Raw genomic sequence first — 23,547 nt, forward strand, 5'->3', positions numbered from 1 at the left:
TGAAGAGATTTTCCTTTCTCCATAGCATGGCTCCTTTGTTGGAAATTAGCTGTCCATAGATGTGTGGGTTAATTCCTGGGCTCTCAATTCTGTTCCATTGATCTGTGTGTCTGTTTTTGTGCCAGTACCATGCTGTTTTGATTGCTATAGCTTTGTAGTATATTTTGAAATCAGGGAGTGTGATACCTCCAGTTTTGTTGTTTTTTCTCAGGATTCCTTTGGCTATTCAGAGTCTTTTCTCATTTCATATAAATTTTAGGATTATTTCTTCTATTTCTGTGAAAAATATTGTTGGAACTTTTATAGTTATATAGGGATATATATAGATATATATAGGGATATATATATATGATATATATAGATATATATATATATATATATATAGATATATAGGGATAGTTTTATAGTTTTATAGGGATTGCATTGAATCTGTAGATTGCTTTAAGAAATATGGAAATTTTAACTATGTTAATTCTTCCAGTCCAAGAGCATGAAATATCTTTCTATTTCTTTGTGTCTTCTTCTATTTCTTTCAACATTGTTTTATTGTTTTCAGTGTACAGGTCTTTCACCTCTTTGGTTAAGTTTATTCCTAGGTATTTTATTCTTTTTGTTGCAATTGTAAATGGGATTGTATTCTTAATTTCTCTTCCATGGTGAATTCTACCAAACATTCAACGAAGACTGAATACCTATCCTTCTCAAACTCTACCAAAAAATTGAAGAGGAGGAGAAGCTTCCTAACTCATGCTACAAAGCTGACATTACCCTGATACCAAACCCAGACGAAGACTTCACAAAATATCAGTGATGAACATCTATTCAGAAATCCTCAACAATATACTAGAAAATTGAATACAACAATGCATTAAAGAGATCATGCACCATGATCAAGTGGGATTTATTCCAAGGATGTAGGATGGTTCACCATCCACAAATCAATCAACGTAATACACCTCACTAAGAAAATGAAGAATGAAAACCACATGATCATCTCAACAGACGCAGAGAAAGCATTTGACAAGATACAGCATCCATTTATGATTTTAAAAAAACCTAAATAAAATGAGTATAGAAGGAAAGTACCTCAAAATAATAAAGGCCATATATGACAAACCCACAGCTAATATCATTCTCAATGGAGAAAAACTGAAAGCTATCCCTCTACGAACAGGAACCAGACAAGGATGCCCACTTTCACCACTCTTATTTAACACAGGATGGGAAGTCCTAGCCAGAGCAATCAGGCAAGAAAAATAAATAAAAGAGATCCAAATTGGAAAGGAAGGAGTGAAACTCTCACTATTTGCAGATGACATGATTTTATATACAGAAAACCCTAAAGAATCCACCAAAAGACTTTTAGAAATAATAGATGAATATGGTAAAGTTGCAGGATACAAAATCAACATACAAAAATCACTTGCATTTCTATACACTAACAATGAAGTAACAGAAAGAGAAATTAAGAAAAGACTGACATTTCTCAATTTAATTGTCTTAGTTCTTTGTAAAAACTTTACTGGCCATATTTGTATGGGTCTATTTCTGGACTTTCTAATCAGTTCCATTGATCTATGTGTCTATCCTTTAGCCAATACCACACCATCTTGATTACTATAGCCTTATCTTAAAATTAGGTATTGTGATTCTTCCAACTTTATTCTACTTTTTCATAATTGTTTTAGCTATTCTAGTTCCTTTGCCCGTCCATACACTTTTTGAATCAGTGTGTTTATATCACATTAGTGAGAATTGACATCTTCACTATGTTGAGTCTACAGACCATGAACACACTATGTCTCTCCGTTTACTTACTATTTATTTGGGTCTTGATTTCTTTCATCAGCATTTTGTTGTTTTTAGCATACAGATCCTGTTCATGTGTTGTTAAATTCATAACTAAGTATTGCATCTTTGCAGCTATTGAAAATGGTAAGTTTTTACCTTTTCATTTCCAATGTTTTTGTTGTAGTTGTATATGAATATAGTTAATTGCTGTGTGTTGATCTTGTATCCTGCAACCTTGCTGAACTTGTTATAGTTTCCTTGGGATTTTCCCTGACTCCCTCCAGGCTGCTGGATGTGAAAAGGCCCATCAGGAGCCCAGCCAGCAAATGAGCCCCATGCCTCCTGAAGCTGTATCCTCACTACCAGAGGTTCTTCCAGGCACCACAGTGCCAAGTGCCTCACTCTGAAGAAACCATGGGCTAGCCAGCCAGGGGCCCACCTGCTCAGCTTTAAGCCCTTTAGCCAAAGGAGGTAGAGGTTAGAGTCATGATACCTTCTTTGTACCAGAGAGGAGACTAAGGACAGTTGTATCCAGTACCTACTGTGTGGTGAACTCTGATTGGTGCCCAGAAGGCTGCTAGTGGTGGGGGAGGCAAGGTCAGGCCCATCTCTTGACTAAGGCAAGGTCTGTAGAATATTCCACTCCCCTCCATTCTGTATGCACTGCAGCCACAGCCTCCCTTCTAGTCAGATTCCAGGCTAAATAGTGAAGAGAAAAAAATGGGAAGAGAGGAAGAAGAAAGAGTACATCTATCTCTAGGATGAATATCAAGACTGCAGAAATAGACCAGGCATATAGAGCATTGTGGAAGGAAATAAAGGAGAAGCAATACCTTTGTGTGTAAGAGGGAACTCCTGGAGCTGATAGTCTCTGCTTTGATTTTATTTCAAATACAGAAATCTGATTTAGCAGTGTTCTGAGGGTATAAAGAGAAACTGAGGATCTCTGACAAGCACAGAGACAGCAGAAAAGTCAGAACGGGATAGTCAGCCAAGACCTGGTTCCCTGAAGAGGACACACACTCCCAAGTTGTGGAAAACACTACTGTTGGGGCGATATCATCCTGCAGAGCACCCACCCCTACCTAAGGCCCCTTTTGCCTCCTTAGGACTATCTGCGCTGTAACAAGACTTCAGGCATCAATGGATGAGTTTTCCACATCCCCTACCCACATCACTTGCTCCTGAAGGCCTCTTCTCTCCCTCATTCCAACAGCTAGACATGAGTCACTCTTTAAATAATCATAAAAAAAGGCTGCAAATACATGATAGAGTATTAAGGAGAAAAAATAGTGGTCCTTTGTCCAAGCACAAGAAAGAATGATTTAAATGAATGTCTTCCACTTTGCATATAAAGACACTCAGTGGCACTGAGGAGAGGATGAAAGGAGATTAGGAAACTAAGACACTCAGCTAGAAAGTGCATAGCCTCAGACCTGTGTGGAATGGCAATTGCCCCAACACTCTCTAACTCCCATTCTTGTGTGACAACTTTCCCCCATCCCCTCCCAGATTTACAATCCTCACTGCCTGGGACTCTCATAAAGCAACCCCTAGAGGATGAATCTGACACTTTGAAGAATTATAGGGATTAAAGGGAAAGTCTGGCCTTGATTACAGTGGATTATAAAGAACCAGTTGAAATCATTCCCTGAGAAAACAGTAGCCTCATTTTTTAAAACAGAAGGGAAAGAAAGGGAGGAAGTGAGAAAAGGAGGTAGGGAGAAGGGAAATAGGAGGGAAGAAGGGAGAGAGGCAAGGAAAGAAAATATATTTTTATTTATTTATTTATTTATTTATTTATTTAATTTATTTATTTATTTTTGTTAGTGAGGAAGATTGCCCCTGAGCTAACATCTGTGCCAATCTTCCTCTATTTTGTAGGTGGAACGCCACCTCAGCATGGCTTGATGAGCGGTGTGTAGGTCCACACCCGGGATCCGAACCCACATACCCTGGGCCACCAAAGCAGAGCACACGAACTTAACCACCACACCACAGGGTCGGCCGAAAATACATTCTTTAAAAATCCATGAAGCAAATAATTGAAGGGCTGCTTTTGAGGTGGGAAGGGGTGGGGGTGAGCAGAAAGAAAGGAGAAGCAGAAGGAAGGAAGAAGTTTAATGAAAATTTATCCAGCGGTAAGAACCTTGGACAAGGGGTTAGGATATTCACATTCTAGTCACTGCTCTGCCACTGACTTACTAAATCGTAAGTGCCATCCCTTCTCTGGGTTTCAGTTTCCTCATTTGTGCAATGGGGGTGTGTGAGGACTTAGAGCCACCACCAAGGTCCCTGCATGCTCTGTTGTCACAGGAGAAAGGCAGACCTGCTCACAGAATTAGGCTGTCAATGGAGATATATATCATTTAATTATATTGATAATGGATTCAGTAAATACAAATGTCAGCTGTTTATAAAAGGTTTCTAATATTCCCAAGCATCCATCAATTTACATAAATCAAATAATATTGCTCATATTATGCTGCAACTTGCTTTTTTGAAAAACAGCTTTCTTGAGATAGAATTCACATACCATAAAATTTTCCCATTTAAAGTGTACAATTCAGCGGTTTTTAGTATGTTCAGAGTTGTGCAACCACCACCAGTCAATTTTAGAACATTTCCACCAACCTAATAAGAAACCCTGTATCCATTAGTATTCACTCCCCATTTCCTCCCACCCCAACACTCCCAGCCATAGACAATTACTATTACTATGTTAACTTTCTGTTTCTATCAATTTGCTTATTCTGGATCTTTCATATAAATGGAATCTTACAATATGTGGCCTTTTATGTCTGTCTTCTTTCACTCAGCACAATGTTTTCAAGAGCTTCGTTCATGTTGTAGCATGTGCCATTACTTCATTTTTTATGGCAAAATAATATTCCATTGTATGAATATACCACATGGTGTTTATCTATTCATTTGTTGATTAACATTTAGGTTTCTTCCAAGGTTTGGGCATTGTAAACAGTGCTACTATAAACATTCATGCTCAAGTTTTTGTATGAGCATAGATTTTCATTTCTCTTGGGTATACACCTAGAAGTGCAATTGCTGGATCAAACAATGCCTCAATGTTTAACTTTCTGAACAACTGCTAAACTGTTTTCCAAAGTGGCTGCACAATTTTATAATCCCACCTGCAATGTATGATGGTTCTAATTTCTCCACATCCTCACCCTCACTTGTTACTATTTTCCTTTTAGATTCTAGCCCTCCTAATGGGTGCGAAGTGGTATCTAACTGTGATTTTGATTTACATTTCCCTAATAACCAACAATCTTGAGCTTCTTTTCATGCAGTTATTGGCCATTCATATATCTTCTTTGGAGAAACGTCTATTTAAATATTTTGCCTATTATTTAATTGGGACATTTTTTCTTTTATTTTTGAGTTGTAAGAATTTTTTATATACTCTGGACACCAGTGCCTTATAAAATATATAATTTATAAATACTATAATTTTTCAGGGTACGATTTTTTTCCTCTACCCAGTGCTAAGGCCATAACAAGCAAATTTCCTTACCATTCCATCTATCTGGCAGACTTATTATTGTTTATCCTTTTACTGATGGTCTAGGGAGTTCCCAAGCAGGGTATCTTCTATTCCACCTCCTATTAATCTTCGATTAAACTTCTCACTTTGGGCAGGCTCTAGACTTCATCTTCTGTTCTATGTACTTTATACAGCCATCAAAATGGAGGTTCAAGACTTCCAAGATTTTCCAGAAACCCCAGGGATGAAAGCTGACTCTGATACTCTCTCACCTCCCAGGATTCCCACTATCATTTCATTGATGCTTCTGTGAATTCCATACTTGAAAGGAGTGATGCATTTAAGTTTTAAATGCTTACTTACTCAGCACTTTAGTCGTTTTCATGAGGAGAGTTGTTCAGGGTATCTTTTTAAATATGTTGTAAAAAATGGAAGTCTGCATTCATATTTTAATTTTTTTTATTTTGAAATAATTATAGATTCAAGTAAGCTGCAAAGGTAGCACAGAGAGGTCCTGTGTACGTTTCATCCAGTTTCACCCAGCAATTACTATAGTACAATGTCAAAACCAGGAAACTGACATTGATACATCGTATTAGTATAGTTCTGTCAATTTATCACAAGTGTAGATTTGTGCAACCACCACCACAGTCAAGATACAGAACTATTCCATCATCACAAAGACTTCCCTTGTGCTACCCCTCTATAATCATACTCATCCCTCTCCCCTCACAATTTCTAATCTCTGGAAACCAGTTGTTTGCTCTCCATCTCTATAACTTCGTTATTTCAAGAAAGTTATATAGGGCCGACCCAGTGGTGCAGTGGTTAAGCGTGCACATTCCCCTTAGGAGCCGGGGTTCACCGGTTCGGATACTGGGTGCAGACATGGCACCGCTTGGCAGGTCGTGCTGTGGCAGGCGTCCCACATATAAAGTAGAGGAAGATGGGCACGGATGTTAGCTCAGGGCCAGTCTTCCTCAGCAAAAAGAGGAGGACTGGCAGCAGTTAGCTCAGGGCTAATCTTCCTCAAAAAAAAATTTTAAAAAAAGAAAGTTATATACATGGAATCATACAGTATGAAACCTTTGGAAATTGGAATGTTTCCACTCTGAATAATGCCCTTTAGGTCAAACAAATTGTTGCATGTATCAAGAGTTTGCTGCTTTTTACTGCTGAGTAGTAGTCTACAGTATGTAAGAAGCACAGTTTCTTTAACCATTCCTTTAGCAAAGGACATTTTGGTTGTTCACAATTTTTTACTGTTACAGATAAAGGTGCAATGATATTCCTGCTCACTTTCAATCTACTTATATCATCATATGTGAAATGAGTATCTTATACATACCATATAGTTGGGCCAGATTTTTATACCACTCTTCCATTCTCTGTCGTTTAATTGAAGTATTTAGACCATTCGGTTTAATATAATTATGGAAATGTTAGGGCTTAAGTGTGACATTTAATTTTTATAACAATTTGTTTTTCAGAGCAGTTTTCCATTCATAGCAAAACTGAGAGGAATGTGCAGAGATTTCCCATATACTCCCTCCCTCCCTAACTCCTAGCAAGTACTGAGTTTTTTACTGTCTCCATAGTTTTACCTTTTCCAGAATGTGATATAGTTGGAATCATACAATACGTAGCCTTTTCAGATTGGTTTCTTTCTCTTAGTAATGTGCATTTAAGATTCCTCCATACCTTTTCATGGTTCAATAGCTCATTTATTCTCAGCATTGAATTTTGGTGTTCCATTGTCTGGATGTACCACAGTTTATCCATTCACCTACTGAAGTACACCTTGGTTGCTTCCAAGTTTGGGCAATTAGAAGTAAGGCTGCTATAAACATCCACGCGCAGTTTTTTGTGTGGACATAAGTTTTCAACTCCTTTGGACAAACGCCAAGGAGAGTAGTTGCTGGATTGTATGGTTAAGAGTATAGTATTATAAGAAACCTCCAAACCGTCTTCCGAAGTGGCTGTATCATCTTGCATTCCCACTAGCAATGAATGAGAGTTTCTGTTGCTCCACATTCTCTCCAGCATTTGGTGTTGTCAGTATTCCAGATTTTGGTCATTCTAATAGGTGTGCAGTGGTATATCGTTGTTTTAATTTGCATTTCTCTGGTGACATATGATATAGAGCATCTTTTCATATGCTTATTTCCCTACTGTATATCTTTGTTGCTGAGGTGTCTGTTCAGATCTTTGGCCCATTTTTTAATCAGGTTGTGCATTTTCTTGTTGTTGAATTTTAAGTATTCCTTGTGTATTTTGGATAACAGTCCAAAGATTTTCTCCAAGTCTATGGCTTGTCTTTCCATTCTCTTGACAGAGACTTTTGTAGAGTAGAAATTTTTAATTTTAATGAAGTCCAGCTTATTAACTATTTCTTTTATGAATGGTGCCCTTGGTGTTGTATATAAAGAGTCATCTCCAAACCCAAGGTCATCTAGACTTTCTCTTATGTTATCTTCCACGAGTTTTATGCTCTCATGCTTTACATTTAGGTCTATGATCCACCTTGAGTTAATTGCGGTGAAGGGTGTAAGGTCTGTGTCTAGATTCGTTTTGCATGTACATGTCCAGTTTCCAGTCACCACTGGTTGAAGATATTGTCTTTTCTTCATTGTATTGTCTTTGCTCCTCTGCCAAAGATCAGTTGACTATATTTATGTGGGTCTATTTCTGGGATCTCCATTCTGTTTAATTTATCTATTTGTCTATTCTTGATAGTAGCTCTATAAGTTTTGAAGTCAGGTACTGTCAGATCTCCAACTTTATGCTCCTCCTTCAATATTGTGTTGACTATTATGGGTCTTTTTCCTCTCCATATAAACCTTAGAATCAGTTTTTGTCATATCCACAAAATAACTTTCTGAGATTTTTATTGGGAATCTATTGAATCCATAGATCAAGTTAGGAAGAACCTATTTCTTGACAGTATTGAGTCTTATCCATGAACATGAAAAATCTCTCCATTTATTTAGTTCTTTGATTTTCTTCATCAGAGTTTCATAGTTTTCCTCATATAGACCTTATAGATATTTTTCTTGATTTCTACCTAAATATTTTATTTTTGGTGGTGCTAATGTAAATAGTATTGTGTTTTTAATTTCCAACTCCGTTTGTTCGTTGCTGGCATATAGGAAAGCGATTTACTTTTGTATATTAACCTTGTATCCTGCACCTTGTTAAAATCGCTTATTAGTTTCAGAATTTTTTGTTGAATCTTTCATATTTTATACATAGATGATCATGTCATCTGTGAACAAAGAGTTTTATTTCTTCCTTCCCGATCTGTGTATCTTTTATTGCCATGTCTTGTCTTATTGCATCAGCTGTGACTTCCAGTATCTTGTTGAAAAGCAGTGGTGAGAGGGGACATTTGTGCCTTTTTCCTGATCTTAGTGGGAAAACTTTGAATTTCTCACCATTAAATATGACATTAGATGTAGGTTTTTTGTAGATTTTCTTTATCAACTTGAGGAATTTCCTCTCTAGTCCTACTTTACTGAGAGGTTTTTTTTTTTCATCAAGAATGAGTGTTGGATTGTGTCAAACACTTTTTCTGCATCTATTGACATGATCAGGTGATTCCTCTTCTTTAGCTTTTTGATGTGATGGATTATATTAATTGATTTTCGAGTGCTCAATCAGCCTTGCATATCTGGGATAAATTTCGCTTGGTTGTGGTGTATAATTCTTGTCATACGTTGTTGGATTTGATTTACTAATATTTTGTTGAGGATTTTTGCACCTATGTTCATGAAAGATATTGGTCTGTAGTTTTCTTTTCTTGTGATGTCTATCTGGTTTTGGTATTAGGGTAATGCTGGCCTCATAGAATGAGTTAGGAAGTATTCCTTCTGCTTCTATGATATGAAAGAGATTGTAGAGATAGAATTTCTTCCTTAATCACTTGGGGTCAGGGAATATATGGAAAATCTCTGTACTTTCCACTCAGTCTTTCTGTGAACCTAATACTATTCTAAAAGAATAAAGTCTTTTCAAAAAAACAATTCTTATTTTATCAACATCATAATCCACATTTCTGAATAATTCCAGTGATTAAATTCTCTCACTAATCTTTTATTTTTATTCTTTTCTGAAGCTGTTTTATTTTTTCCTGCAGGACTAGAATATTTTTTAAGTTTTATTGAGGAATATTTGGCATACAAAAATTGCATAAAATGTAAATTTGGTAAGTTTTGACACATGTATACATCCAGGAAGCCATCACCACAATAAAGATAGTGAACACATCCATCCTCCCCAGACGCCCCTCACGGCCATCTGTGATTCTTCCCTCCCCCTTCCCTGCACCCTCATCTCCAAGTAACCACTGATCTACTTTCTGTCACAATAAATTATTTTGCATTTTTAAAAGTTTTATATAATTAGCTAGTAGTGGGTTGTCTGTATCACATGGTAGGTGTATATTTAACATTTCAGGAAACTGCCAAATGGTTGTACCATTATGCCTTCTCACCAGGTGTATAATGAGAGTTCAGTGTTCCACATCCTTACTCTCAGTATAGTCAGTCTTTGCAACTTCAGACATTCTAATAGTTCTGTAGTGGTATCTCATTGTAGTTCTGATTTTCATTTCCTTAATGACTAATAGCATTCTGCCATCTATCTTTTGGAGAAGCATTTAAATCTTTCGTCCACTTTTTATTGGGTTGCTTTATTCCTTCTTATTGAGTGTTGAGAATTCTTTATATATTCTGGATACAAGAATTTTATCAAATGTCTGATTTTAGAATATTTTATCCCAGTCTGCAGGTTGTCTTTTCACTCTCTTAACAAAGTCTTTCAAGAGCAGAAAATCTGAATTTGGATGAGCTCAAATTTACCAATATTTTTATTAATGGATTGGGCTTTTTTCCTGTATTTAAGAAATTGTTAACTAGCCAAGAGCAATAAATATGTTCATCTGTGTTTTTTTCCAGAAGATTTATAGATTTAGTTTTACATTTAGGTCTATGATCCATTTTGAGTTACTCTTTTATATAGCTTGAGATATGAATTGAAATTTATTTTTTGCATATGAATATCCAATTGTTCCAGACCCAATTGTTGAAAAGACAATTTCTCCTTTCTTCTCTAATCTTTCTTTGCATCTTTATCAAAAATTGGTTGTCTGTATATGTGTATATGTCTATTTCTGCACTATTTTGTTCCATTGGTGTATTTCTATGATATGCCAATGTCACACTCTACTGATTATTCCCACTTTATAATAAGCCTTAAAATCAAGTAGTGTAAACCCTCCATCTTTGTTCCCTTTTTTACAGTTCTTTTAGCTATGTGGGTCCTATCTATTTCCATATGAATGTTAGAAGCAAACTTCCAATTCCTATTAAACAGTTTTCTGGATTTTACTTGGGATTACATTAAATCTATCAAAAATTTGGAAAGAATTGACATCTTAACAATATTGAGTCTTTCAATCCTTGAACAAGATATCTATCTCCACATATTTAGGTCTTAGTTAATTTATCTCTGCAAAGTTTTGTAGTGTTCAGTGTACAGAACTTCTAGATTTTTTTTAGATTTATCTCTAAGCATTTCATATTTTCTAAAGCTATTTTAAATTGCCCTGTTGTTTATTTCAATTTACAAATATTCATTGCTATAATATAAAAAATACAATTGATTTTTTATATTGATCTTGTATTCTGCAACTTTACTAAACCCAATGATTAGTTATAGAAGGTTTTTTTTGATTGAGAGAATTTTCTGCATAGACCGTCTTGTGGTCTTCGAATAAAGACAGTTTTATTCTTCCCTCTCAATTGGGAGGTGTTTTTTTTCCCTTGATGCACTGGACAGAACTTCAAGTACAATGTTGAACTCCTCCCTACCGCTGCACTGTAATATTGTTAGTCTCAGGCTTTAGTTTCCTACATGCAAACATCCAGTACAACTTCCATAGGGAAATATCTCCTTCATCCTCTCTACACTGTTAAAACTCAAGCCTGGATACTACACCTACAGAGATGAACACGATCCCCAGGTTTGAAACAAGACTAACACACTCAGCAGCACAAGTTTATTCACTGAAGTTTTGACAGCTGAAATTGCTGATTTCAGACTGGAAAGAAAACTGCAGAGAGCTACATGGACTCTGGAAAAAAGACATGGATGGAAAAGTTCCCTCATAGAAGCCAAAAAGTGGATGGACCATCTTCACGGTGCATAAGAGCAATTTGTAGGTGGGAAGTGGGATGATTCACAACTCCACATAGGTTTAAATACATCCACATTACCTTGGAGGGATTTTAGGTAAGACATACAAACATTAAGTAATGATGAAGGGTGGGAGAAAAGAGAATGAACCACTGAATAGGGTGGCCATGAGAAAAGGCTGGGAGGAAACGCCTTCTGCCTGCCATGTAACCCACCAGAACTGAACATGGAAAGATGATGAGGGGTGGAAGGTGAGTTTGGGGAGTTCTTTAGGTGTACTTTCTCCAACAGAAGTATTTAGGCTCTCCAGCATCGCCCCACCACCACCACCATGGAGGTATCAGAATGGTGCATTGTGAGATGTCTAAGCTGCATCTTGGCCTCCCCAGCATCTCCTCTCCCTCTATGGGCATGTCAGGATGGTGCTTTATGTTGTCTAAGCCTCCTCCAGGGCTACCATTGGCTGGAGGAAAGCCTTGCTGACCAAACAAAGCTGAAGGATGTGGCCCCTCACTGTCCTGGAAAGGGGTATATATAGGCAGGTCAGCAGGCCTGGGGTAGACAGACCACTGGGAGGCGCTGACATGGCGAAAGTGACCAGGAAACCACAGGCTTCTAGCACAGTTACCGAACAACCTACGCCAAACACCAAAGAGAGGAAGATGAGGAAGGGCTCCTGTCAACCCAGGTCCAGAGGTAGTGTCAAGGTGAGATGACCCCGCCCAAGCTCCTCCTCTTCCCCTTTGACTCCTCCCACCAAGACTCCGCCCCTGTCCTTGCCTGGCACACACCTCCTCCTCAGTCCACATCCCTTCTCGTGAAGTCCCTGTTCCCACCCATCTCCCACCCTCTTCCCTCAAACCAGTGCCGTTCTGTGCTCACCCTGTTGTCTTTCCAGGCGGCCAAGAAAACCACGGGGGCCAAAAGATCCCTTCGAGGGAGATCGACTGAAAAAGCCTCTCCAAAACGTCCCACCTCTTCAGTTAAATCTAAGAAAGCGAGAGGAACAACACTATTCGGTCACTATCACGGGCTGAATGAAAAGCTGAATTATGGTGAGGCAGAGGAGGACGGAGAGAGCATGGAGAAGCCCAGCACTTCACGTGCCTACCTGCACCACCAGCAACTTCAGAGCGAGGCCAGAGACCTCACAGAGGAATCATCTGAGAAGTCTCTGAGGTCTGGCCCCTGAGAAATGGCCAACGGTGTTGACGTCATTTGACAGCAGCAGGGTGCCCTGATGGTGATTTAAATAAAACGGACCTGTTGTGAAAATGTGTGTGTCTCTGAGAGTTCTCTCATGGGGGGAGCAGGGAAGGAAGGGAAGAGGCAGGTGTGTGAGGGGGAGGGAGGTGAGTCCTGCAGGGTCGGGGGTCAGACTATCAGGTCCACAGTTAGCCAGACATTAAGTACAAGGACTGGATGAAGACTGAGTACTGAAGACAAATCTCTTTCTTAAGTTTTTATTTCTCTGTGATAAATGCCCAATGGCACAATTTGGGGAAGTAAATTGCACGTTTGGTTTTGTTAGAAATTGCAAAACTGTCTTTCAAAGTGATTGTACCATTTTATGTTCCCACCAACAATGTATGAGGGATGCAGTTTCTCCACACCCTCACCAGCATTTGCTGTTGTCACTATTTATTTTAGCTGTTACGATAAGTGTATGGTAGGATGTCGTTATGGTTTTAATTTGCATTTCCCTAATGGCCAATGATGTTGAACACCTTTTCACATGCTTATTTGCCATCTGCGGATTCTCTTTGCCTCTTTGCAGTGACTAGAGCTTCTAGTACTAGGTTGAATAAGAGTGGCGAGAGCAGGTATCTTCATCAAGATGTTCCTGATCTTAGGGGAAAAGCATTCAGTCTTTAACCTTTAAGTATGATGCTAACTGTAGAGGTTTTGTAGGTGTTCTTTATCAAGTTACAGTAATTTCCCTCTGTTACTAATTTGCTGAGAGTTTTTGTCATAAATGAGTGTTGGGTTTTGTCAAATGATTTTTCTGCCTCAAATTTCTGTGTTTATATGATTTTTCTTTAGCCTATCGAAATGGTGGGTTATAATGATTTATTTTCAAATGTTAAGCCAGCCTTGCATACCTGGAGTAAATACCACTTGGTCATGGCGTATAATTCCTTTTATATATTTCTGGATTTGGTTAACTAATATTTTGGGGGTTTTTTCCAAGTAATTTTATTGGGATTATAATGATTTATAACACTGTGTAATTTGGGGTGTACATTATTGTTTATCAATTCCTGGATACACTTCATCGTGCTCACCCCCAGCAGTCTAATTTTTATCCATCACCATACATATGGTCAACCAATATTTTGTTGGGTATTTTTGCATCTAAGTACATGAGCGATATTGGTCTATAGTTTTCTTTTTTTTTCTTTTTCTTTTTTTTTTTTTTGGTATTATCTGTGTATGTCTTTGGTGTCAGAGTAAGAAAAGCCCCATAAAATGAGTTGGGAAATATTTACTTCTCTTCAGTTTTCTGGGAAAGTTTGTACAGAATTATATTAGTCTTTCCTTAAAAATTTGAAGAATTCACCTGTGAAGCCATCTGAGCCTAGAGTTTTATTGGTGGGGAGATTTTAACCACTAATTCAATTTCCTTAATAGATACAAGGCTATTTATATTATTTACTACCTTCTTGATAGTTTGTCTTATAAGAAATTACCCATTTCTTATATGTTGTTGAATTTATTGGCATAATCTTGTTCAAAACATTCTCTTTCCAGCCCTGGTGGTCTAGTGGTTAAGACTCAGTGCTTTCAGTGCTCTCACTGCCACAGCTGGGGTTCATTTCCCGGTCAGGGAACCACACCACCTGTCTGTTGGTTGTCATAATGTGGCGGCTGCATGTTGCTGTGATGCTGAAAGCTATGCCACTGGTATTTCAAAAACCACCAGGATCACCCGTGGTGGACAGATTTCAGTGGAGCTTCCAGACTAGGACTGACTAGGAAGAAGGACCTGGCCACCCACTTCTGAAAAAATTAACTATGAAAACCCTATGAATAGCAGTGGAGCATCTATTCTGATAAAGTACTAGAAGGTGAGAGGATGGTGCAAAAAGACCAGGAGGGTTCCGCTCTGTTGTACACAGGGTCACTAGGAGTCGGAATAGACTCGACTGCGCCATCAGCAACAATATTCCCTCTTTCATGGCTCTAGGGTCTGTGGTTATGTTGCCTATCTCATTGCTGATATTGATAACGTGCGTCTTCTATCATTTTGTTCTGAGCAGTTTGGTTAGAAGTTTATTGATCACTTTAAAGACGCAGCTTTTAATTAGTTTGACAGTGATGAATATTTCACAATGTATATGTATATCAGAACTTCAAGTTGTACACCATAAATATATACATTTTTTAGTTGTCAACTATACCTACATAAAGTTGGAAAAAAGAAAACTTTTCTTGTTTTCTAATATAAACATTTAAATTTCCTTGTAAGAACTGCTGTAGTTGCATCTCACAAATTTTTGATGTGTTACATTTTTGTTTTAATTCAATTGCAAAAATTTCCTAATTTCTCTTGGGCTTTCATTTTTGATCTATGGGTTATTTAGAAGTGTAATTTTAAATTCCCATATAGTTTTGGATTTTCCAGATTTCTTTTACTGATTTCTAATTTAATTCTATTGTTGTACAAGAACATATTTTTATGCTTTGATCCTTTAAATTTTTTCAGATTTGTTTTATGGCCCAGGATATGGTCTATCTTGATGAATGTTCCATGTGCACCTAAAAAAATATGTATTCTTTAAAGAATGTGTATATTGATGATGTTGGGTGGAGTGTTCTGTAAATGCCAACTGTGTCGTGTTGGTTGATAATGCTGTTCGAGTCTTCTGTATCTTTACTGATTTTTATGTACTAGTTCTATCAATTATTGAAAGAGAGGTATTGAAATCTCCAGATATAATTGTGGATTTGTCTGTTTCTCCTGTAAGTTTCTTCTTCATTTATTTTGAAGCTCTGTTGTTAGGTATGTGCACATTTAAAATTAGTATGTCTTCTTGGTAGATTGACCTCTTTATCACTATTTTTTCATCTCTAATAATATTCCTTGTTCTAATATCTATTTTGTCTGATGGTAGTATAGCCAATCCATGGTAGATCATTTATTATTCTTTTATTTTTGATTGATCTCTTTTTCATATATAAAGTAGAATTTTATAGAGAAAGTGTAATTGGATCATGCTTTTTTATCCAAGATGACGATCTTTGCTTCTTAATTGGAGGATTTAACCTAATCCAAGGTTATGTAATCTCCCCAGGAGAAAGCTACATCCAATGACTGATCGATGCAGGTATATAAAGACTGGGCTCCTTCCTCTCAATTCAGGGACAACTCTGAAGGGCCATACCAGTTCCAGAGTTCCCCATGGGATCAGATGAAGTCTCTATAGTGACTGAGTCACAGTTCAGCTCCCCCCGCTACTTCTCCCTCCCTGCTTTCTTCACTCCCTCAGAGGTGTTGTACCAGAAAACATTTCCAATAGTCTTCTTGTATGCAAATCTCTTGGGAATCTGACCAAACACAAGCAATTTTTAAATAGAGTTGAACACACACCAACCCTATGTCCCAGAAATTCTATTTCTGGGTATTTTCTCCAAAATAAATGAGGCCGTATGTCTAAAGAAATAGTTGTATAAGAATATTTGTATAATATTCATGTTCATAGCAGGGTCATAACAGCCCAACATGGAAACAACCCAAATGTCTTTTAACAGGTAAATGGTTAAACAAAATTTGATATATTCTTAAATTGAATTCAGCAATAAAAATGAATAAAATACTGATATATGCAACACAATGAGTAACTCTCAAAAACATTATGTTGAGGGGAAGACTTCTGACACAAAAGCGTGCACAGTATATGATTCCAATTAAACTCCGAGAACATGCAAAACTAGTCTACAGTGATAGAAATCAGAATAGTGGTTTCCTTGGATAAGGAAAGATTGAATGGGAAATGGAATGGAGGAACTTCCTGAGGTCATGGAAAAGTTCTAAGTCTTGATTTTGGTGGTGGACATACGAGCATATGCACTTGCCAAAACTCATATAACTGTGAACTTAAAATCTATGCAAGCTATTTTTGAAAATTAAACCTGAATAAAAAGTTGAAAATTTAAACGATATTGAAACTAAGCAATATTGTTAATAAATGTATTAGAAGTTGGTAAAACTGAAAGAGAAATGAAAATGATTATCACAACCCTCCCCCTTTAGTGTGGATGATATAATTCACATGGGGGGGCTTCTACATTGCTAGTAATATTCTATATCTAGACTTGTGTGATGATTATATGGGTATTAGGTTCACAACCACTGTTAAATTGTATGTACATGCAGTTTTCTGCATGTATATTTCACATTATATATAAATATATATTTAAAACAAATATATTTAACAAAAGATTGGTATCCAGAATGTATAAGGAAATCCTGTAAACTAAAAATAAAAAGACAACCTACTATAAAAATGGGCAAAATAAACAGGTGTTTCACAGAAAAAGAAGCACAAATGATCCTCAGGCATTTTTAAACAGCATTATTGATGTATAATTCACATAGCATATAACTCATCCATTTAAACTGTACAATTCAATATTTTTAGTCTTGTATTTATTTACTTGTTATCCATCACTCCTCTATAATTCTCTTTCTCTCTCTCTCTCTCTCTCACACACACACACAAACACACCAGAATGTAAGATCCTTGAGGGCAGGGACTTTGTCTTGTTCACTTGCTGTGTTCTAATATCTAGAACGGTGCCTCAGAATAGTAGGTCTTCAGTATTTGCTAACTGGCTGGGATGAAGGTAGTTGAGGTGGAGAAAAGTAAATTGATTTGATGAATTTCTAAGACCTGGAGATAGATGGGGTTCAGGAACTAAAGGAGAGGGATGTGTCATCGATGACTCCCAGATTTCTGGTTTCGGCCATTCAGTGGTTGGTGATGTCAATGACAGAGATATAGGACACTGGAGGCAGAGCAGGATGGGAGGCCACAAATGACTGGAGGAAAATGGCATGTTGTAGTGAAAAGAGCATGGAGGCAGAAGGCAGTAAAACTAGGTTATTGTCCTGTCTTTCCCACATTACTCCGATCAGGCCACTGCCCATTTCTGGGCCATTTTTCTTTTGTGAGGTGATGGATTTGGGCTACATGGTTTCTTGATTTTGACACACAGATTTTGGTAAATATTTCAGGACGTGTAGAATCTGACCATAGACGCATGTTACATTGAGTCCATACCCCTTAAATGGCCTCCAGCTGGCAAGACAAACCTGTCAGTAATATCAAAGCTTCACCCATGGGTCTCTGAAGCTCCAGAGTGTGGTGCACAGGAGCTCACAAGCAAGTCCCTCACCTCCACTTCACCTGGAACACAAGGCATGCTCTTCCTTTGGCACTCCTGCCCCCACTGTGCCCATTTGTATCCAGGGAAGCCAGGGATGGGCAGCTCCTCACTACTGCCATTGCCTGCAAGCCCCTGCACAGCAGTGGTGGTGGAGGCACCAAAAGTGCTTACAAGTTGGTATATTTATCAAGTCACATTTATATAAGTTTTAGTTATAATCTATTATAAATTATATTTATAAATTTATATAAATTATACTTACGATATATAAATTCAATAAATACATTACATTTATAATACAATTTTTTATATTTAGATATATAAAACAAGAACAAGGATGACAATGACAATAAAGATGATGATGAAAGTGCTTAATTTGAGGAGAATAGAAACAAGGCAAAATAACTGGACAGCATTAACATATGAGATGAGAAAGGGCAGCCAAAATCAAAATGTTCTAGGATCCTTGTGCAGTTTGAAAGGAGTGCAAAGATAGTGATTAATTTTAGATTTGTTTAGTCAGTTGTGCATGTTGAATGCTCAAGAGGTAAACCATTAAGAAAAATAGAATGTATAACTTCCAAGCCAGTAGAGGGGAAAAGAAGGAGTTAAAATTTAAAAAGCTTGAGTGGATAGCTAGCAAAAAAAGGGAGAAAAAAGAAGCATAGAAATAGAAAGGACAAAATAAGATGGTAGAAATAAATGCAAATAATTACAAGAAATGGACACAGAGGAAGGCAGAGAATGGTGGGTTCTCCCTGAGCAAAGCCCATGCCACCCCAGCCCTGGTCTGTCATCTTTTAGTGCTGTAAGTCCCAGGTCAAGGTCCCTGGACACTGCTGCATGCTCTGCAGGTGCCTGTGATGGAAAGGCCGGGCTGTGGGACTTGACCCCCAAAGCTGCCTGAAATCCTGCCCCTACTCCCACCAGCAGGATGGAGTAGGAGGACATCCCACTCCCCAGCTCTGGGTTCAGCCTGTTCGGGTGCATGGTCTCCCAGGGTCCTGCCACCTAGCCAGTCCTACTTGTGATAAGGCAGGTAGATTGGGTCATATGGGCCCCTTTGGTGGGGCTTATGGCTTCCAGAGCCTTTTTTAGGAGTTGAGGGGGGCAGAAGGGACACAGATTTGGCCCTGGACTTTCTCCCTGCTTTGAAACCTGGCTCCTTCCCTGTTCTTATTGTTCTTTCTTTTCTGTTTTCCTTAACACAGTGCCTGTCACATAGCAGATCCTCCATACATTTTAGTTGAGTGAATGAATGCAATCTCAGTTTCCACTGTCTCTTTGTTGCTAAATACAGTGGATAGTTTGCAGTCCTTTCCTCGCTGGATAACTCTGAGGAATGTGACAATGGTGATGGCCAAAATGACAAAACCTGGCAGATTGTGTCCCTAGAAATGCAAAATATTTATCCTGACTTGAGGCTGCAGTGCTAGAGATAGGAAGCAGCATTTTGGCAGTGGAGCCTGGGAAGACACGTGAGGCAAAGGTCCTGGGAAGAGGGAGCCTCTACCTGAGGGTGAGGCCAGCTTAGCGGAGAGAAGTGGCAACATTTGTATCTGCCCCTGCCGCCTCCCCACTTTAGCAGCCTGATTGCCTCTGCAGAGAACCATGAGTGCACGCTGCCAGCCGGCACCTCTGCCCTCCAGGGGTCTGACTAAGGAGAGAATCCCAAGGACTGCTGACCGCTTTCCCGACAGGCCTTCCTGTCTGCCCCTGCTTCCCCAGCCCACGGGGGGCCCCTTACCCTCACTAACTTTACTGGTTTGCAACTGATGCCTGGACCCAGACTCCCGACTTCCAAATCCAGGAGCACAAGCCAACACGGGAAGGGGACAGCAGGCCCCTGCCTCTGACCACTGTGCCTCAGCAAGTGCGAGGAAAGGCCACTAGTGGGGAGGACCGTGCGAGAGCCCAACACCTGCAGCCTGCATCTTTTTGCTATCTACACAGTCATCAGAAGGATCTCAACTAAAAAATAAATTAGATCACATTTCTCCTCTGCTTAAACCTTCCAGCAGCTCCTTACTTTCCTCAGAACAAATATCTTCTTTGGAGAAATGTCTATTCAAGACCTTTGCCTTTTTTGATCGAGTTATTTGTTTTGTTGCTGTTCAGTTGTAAAAGTTCTTTATATATTTTGAATATTAACCCCTTACCAGATATATAATTTGCAAATATTTCTCCCATTTCATGGGTTGCCTTTTCACTCTGTTGGTTGTTTCCTTTGATAGACAAAATTTTTTTATTTTGATGTGGTCCAATTTATCCTTTTGTTGCCTGTGCTTCTGGTGTCATATCCAAGAAATTGTTCCCACATCCAATGTCATGAAGTTTCTTCCCCCATGTTTTCTTCTAAGAGTTTTATAGTTTTAGCACTTACATTTAGGTCTTTGATCCATTTTGAGTTAATTTTTGTATATGGTGTAAGATGAGAGTCCAACTTCATTCTTTTCCATGTAGATACCCAGTTGTTCCAAGACCATTTGCTGAAATTCCTCAGCTCTTAAAGGAAAAAGTGACAAGGAACAGGGTGACTGAAGGTGACCGGGTGACTGTGAACAAGGCCCTTCCTCTTGCCAAGCCGCTCACTTGCTCAAGGAACCTAAGCAAGTTCCTCAGCTCCTCCTCTTTCACTGTTTGTTCATTTATTCATTTGCCATTCACTCATTCATTCATATAGCGTGCGATGTCCAAACTCGGAGCCCACAACCTGCATAGAATTTAGGGGTCTGTGGAATCAGATGGGGGAAGAATATTCATTAATTTCACTAACTTCTATCTGAAATTTAGCCTTATGCATAATGAATGCAGGCAACCGACCACAAACAGATTAGCAGTACCTGTGACTTTGTCACAGAGAGAAATCCCTGATATTTTCGTATCATGTTATCACAGCAGCAGCTCTCCCCAAATATCCTTTGCACTTGTTACGACTTCCAAATTACAGTAATTGTCAGACCTGCCACTCTGTCTTGTTATTTAATGCATCAATAAAGATGCACATATATTTTATAATCATGATTGTGACTTTTTAAATATTTGAATAACTGTATTTCAATAAAATTTCTTTCCTTTGTAATACTACCTATTTTGTTTCATGCATTTAAAAACATTATTCTGAGAAGGGCCCCACAGGCTTCCCCAGATGAGCAAGGAGGTTAAGAAGCCCTGCCCTATGTTGGGCACTGGGGACACAGCAGCCCATGACACAGCCTCAGGAAGATCCCAGCCGCTGGGAGTGGGAGGGCACACAGATATGTAGATTCAATACAATAAGATTATTTCTGTACCAGGGGCACCAGGCACTGTGAAAATCCCACAGACTACGCAACTCCAAGTTGACTAGCCACTTTTTGGAGGTCTATGTATGAGGAGAGATCATCCATTCGCCAGCCTTGAGGAATGGTCCTGCCCCTGATGACCTGTTCACCTCTCTTTGTGCAGGTAATGAGATTCAGAGGAACCAGCCCTGCCCTCCTTGGCAGCAGAATATCAGTTCCCTTTCCTCCTCTTCTGCTGACACCAGATATATTCATTCAGCTGTGGGAGCAGAGATGCTTACCGTGCTCTCGGTAGCTATGGAAATCCCAGGGTTTCCCTAGCAACAGCTCTGGTTCGGCCTTGTTGCTAAGGAACACTGGTATTTCCCAGGCTGCCACATGAACCAGACTGCTCTAGCTAGAGGACAGAAGACTGAGAATGGCTCTAGGTCTGAGCCCCAGGGAATGAACGGTCCCCCTTTAACTCCGATCCTTTCAGGGTACCCTGGCCTATAGCCAAGTGACAGGTGGCTGCACACTGTGTGAGATGTCTTGAGAGGGGGGTGAGGAGGGAGTGCTATGGGGTAAGCAAACTAATAGAAAAGTCCAAATGCCAGGAATTGGAAGACATTGGGCTTTGGGAAGCTCTTCAATCTTCAAATCCAGCACCTGGCTGTTTGTAAAGCACTTTTCCAGAGATTATCACATGCACACACCTGCTTGGTTTCAAGAGAAGGCCCAAAGTTAGAACTAAGGCCAGCCTCGTGAGTGTGCAACCTAGGCAGTCCCACAGGGCCCCATGCTTAGAAGGGCTCTGCACGCTTGGTATAGTGCTCTGTTGTCACCATCTTGAAATTCAATTTTTGAATAAGCAGCCTTGAATTTTTATTTTGCACTGGGAAATCCAAGATTCTGCTGCCTTCATGCTAAGGAGTAATTCAGCTCTCTCTTTGACTCTCTCCTTTCATCCCCGAGGCAGCCAAGTATCTCCTTAAGCAAAGAGCTATCTACCAAGAAAATCCTGTCACTCCCCTGAAGAGCAAAAGCAACGGCAGGTAGTTAAGGCGATTTTTCTTCTTTTTTCTTTTTAAAAAATTTTTTTTAGGTTAACAGTGCTTTATCAAGGTATAAGTACATACAATAAATTGCACAGATCATAAGTGTAAAGCTTGACAAGAAATTTGACAAATGTACCTTCCCATGTAATCATCATCCTGGTCGAAATGTTAGTTGTGGTTGCAAATAGAAATCCCCAGCTCTCTGCTGCAAGGTTTCCATGCATCATATGCCAACTCTGGCCAGGCCAGGTATTGGGCCCTGAGCATGGAGAGTTGAAGTGCAAGGTCAGTGGCATAGATGACCTTGCTGACCCAGCAGGACTAGAGCTACGGTGGACAGGACAGGGGCTGGGGGAGCACAAAGAGAAGTATAGCTCTAGCCCAGGCCAGTCACAAAAAATTCCCCTAGAGCATGTGACAGGTAGGCTGTATCTTTTAGGATAAGAATAAGTCTGCTGGAGGGAGAGGAGAAATAAGGGGATATTGTAGACATAAGGATGTGCAAAGGCTTAGGGATATCAAATAGCTTAGGAGAAAGAGTTCAGAGTAAATACAGCATAGGATGGTTCATAGAGTGCCACTTGGGGTCAGGAACAAGATATGATTATAGAGAAATGAAACTGAACTTCTTGTCTGATTTAGAAGCTGTTTCTGAGGCCAGAACAATCAGTGCCAGTCTGATGTTCAGGTCAGGTTTCATTATTTGTGGTCAAAGGCTGTTGCACAATACACGGTGCAAAGAGCAGAGACTGCATGATTCTCCAGAATACACATGAGAATCTCTGCCCCAAAAGTGACATTGCAGAGCGAGTTACATAAATAGAATTCTCTAATAGATCACAGCACAAATTGATCAAGGTATCGAAAATCAGCTCAGCACTGATGTTTAAAGCAGTCAGTATCAAACAGATGTTTAAAGTTGTAAAACCAAAACGCGTTTCACTTCATTGTCCCAACATGTCATTTTCTCCCTCCTTAAACATTTGTTTTATTTTGTCTCCAGAATGTATCTTTTTAAGAAGCCTTTTTAAATCCTTTATGAAAAAAAGTGTACAAATAGATGACCACATACATAGATGCATCAAAACCAGTCCATCATTTCCCACCATCCCTGACATAAATCAAATTGCTATATACACTTAAGTCTGTTTCAAGACCATTTCTTCTGTTCCAATAGTTTATTTGTTCCTGGCCCTATACCACGCTGTTTTTATTTACTGTAGTTCCTTCTCTTTAAACATTCAAACATTCTCAAGTCTCTCCCATTAAAAAAAATTCTACTCCATGCCACTTCCTCGTGACCACGAGCCACTATCCTTCTCTTCTTCCCCTTTTACAGTCAAAT

The 23,547-nt window shown here is 39.0% G+C and overlaps 1 protein-coding gene across 1 annotated transcript; it reads left to right on the plus strand.

Moving 5' to 3' along the window:
* Positions 1–12,075: 12,075 nt before the first annotated feature.
* Positions 12,076–12,683, plus strand: LOC106834331 (uncharacterized protein CXorf51A-like). Its single transcript, XM_044763226.1, has 2 exons — positions 12,076–12,198; positions 12,390–12,683. The coding sequence occupies exons 1-2, from the start codon at positions 12,076–12,078 to the stop codon at positions 12,681–12,683; spliced, it is 417 nt and encodes a 138-aa protein (XP_044619161.1).
* Positions 12,684–23,547: the final 10,864 nt, after the last annotated feature.

The sequence above is a fragment of the Equus asinus genome, chromosome X (assembly GCF_041296235.1).
Source record: "Equus asinus isolate D_3611 breed Donkey chromosome X, EquAss-T2T_v2, whole genome shotgun sequence".
Lineage (NCBI taxonomy): Eukaryota > Metazoa > Chordata > Mammalia > Perissodactyla > Equidae > Equus > Equus asinus.

Excerpts from the sequence above, each read along its gene's own strand:
- LOC106834331 (XM_044763226.1), top strand. The coding sequence starts at position 12,076 with ATGGCGAAAGTGACCAGGAAACCACAGGCTTCTAGCACAGTTACCGAA. Across the intron at positions 12,199-12,389 it reads GGTCCAGAGGTAGTGTCAAG|GCGGCCAAGAAAACCACGGG; the intron begins GTGAGATGACCC and ends TTGTCTTTCCAG.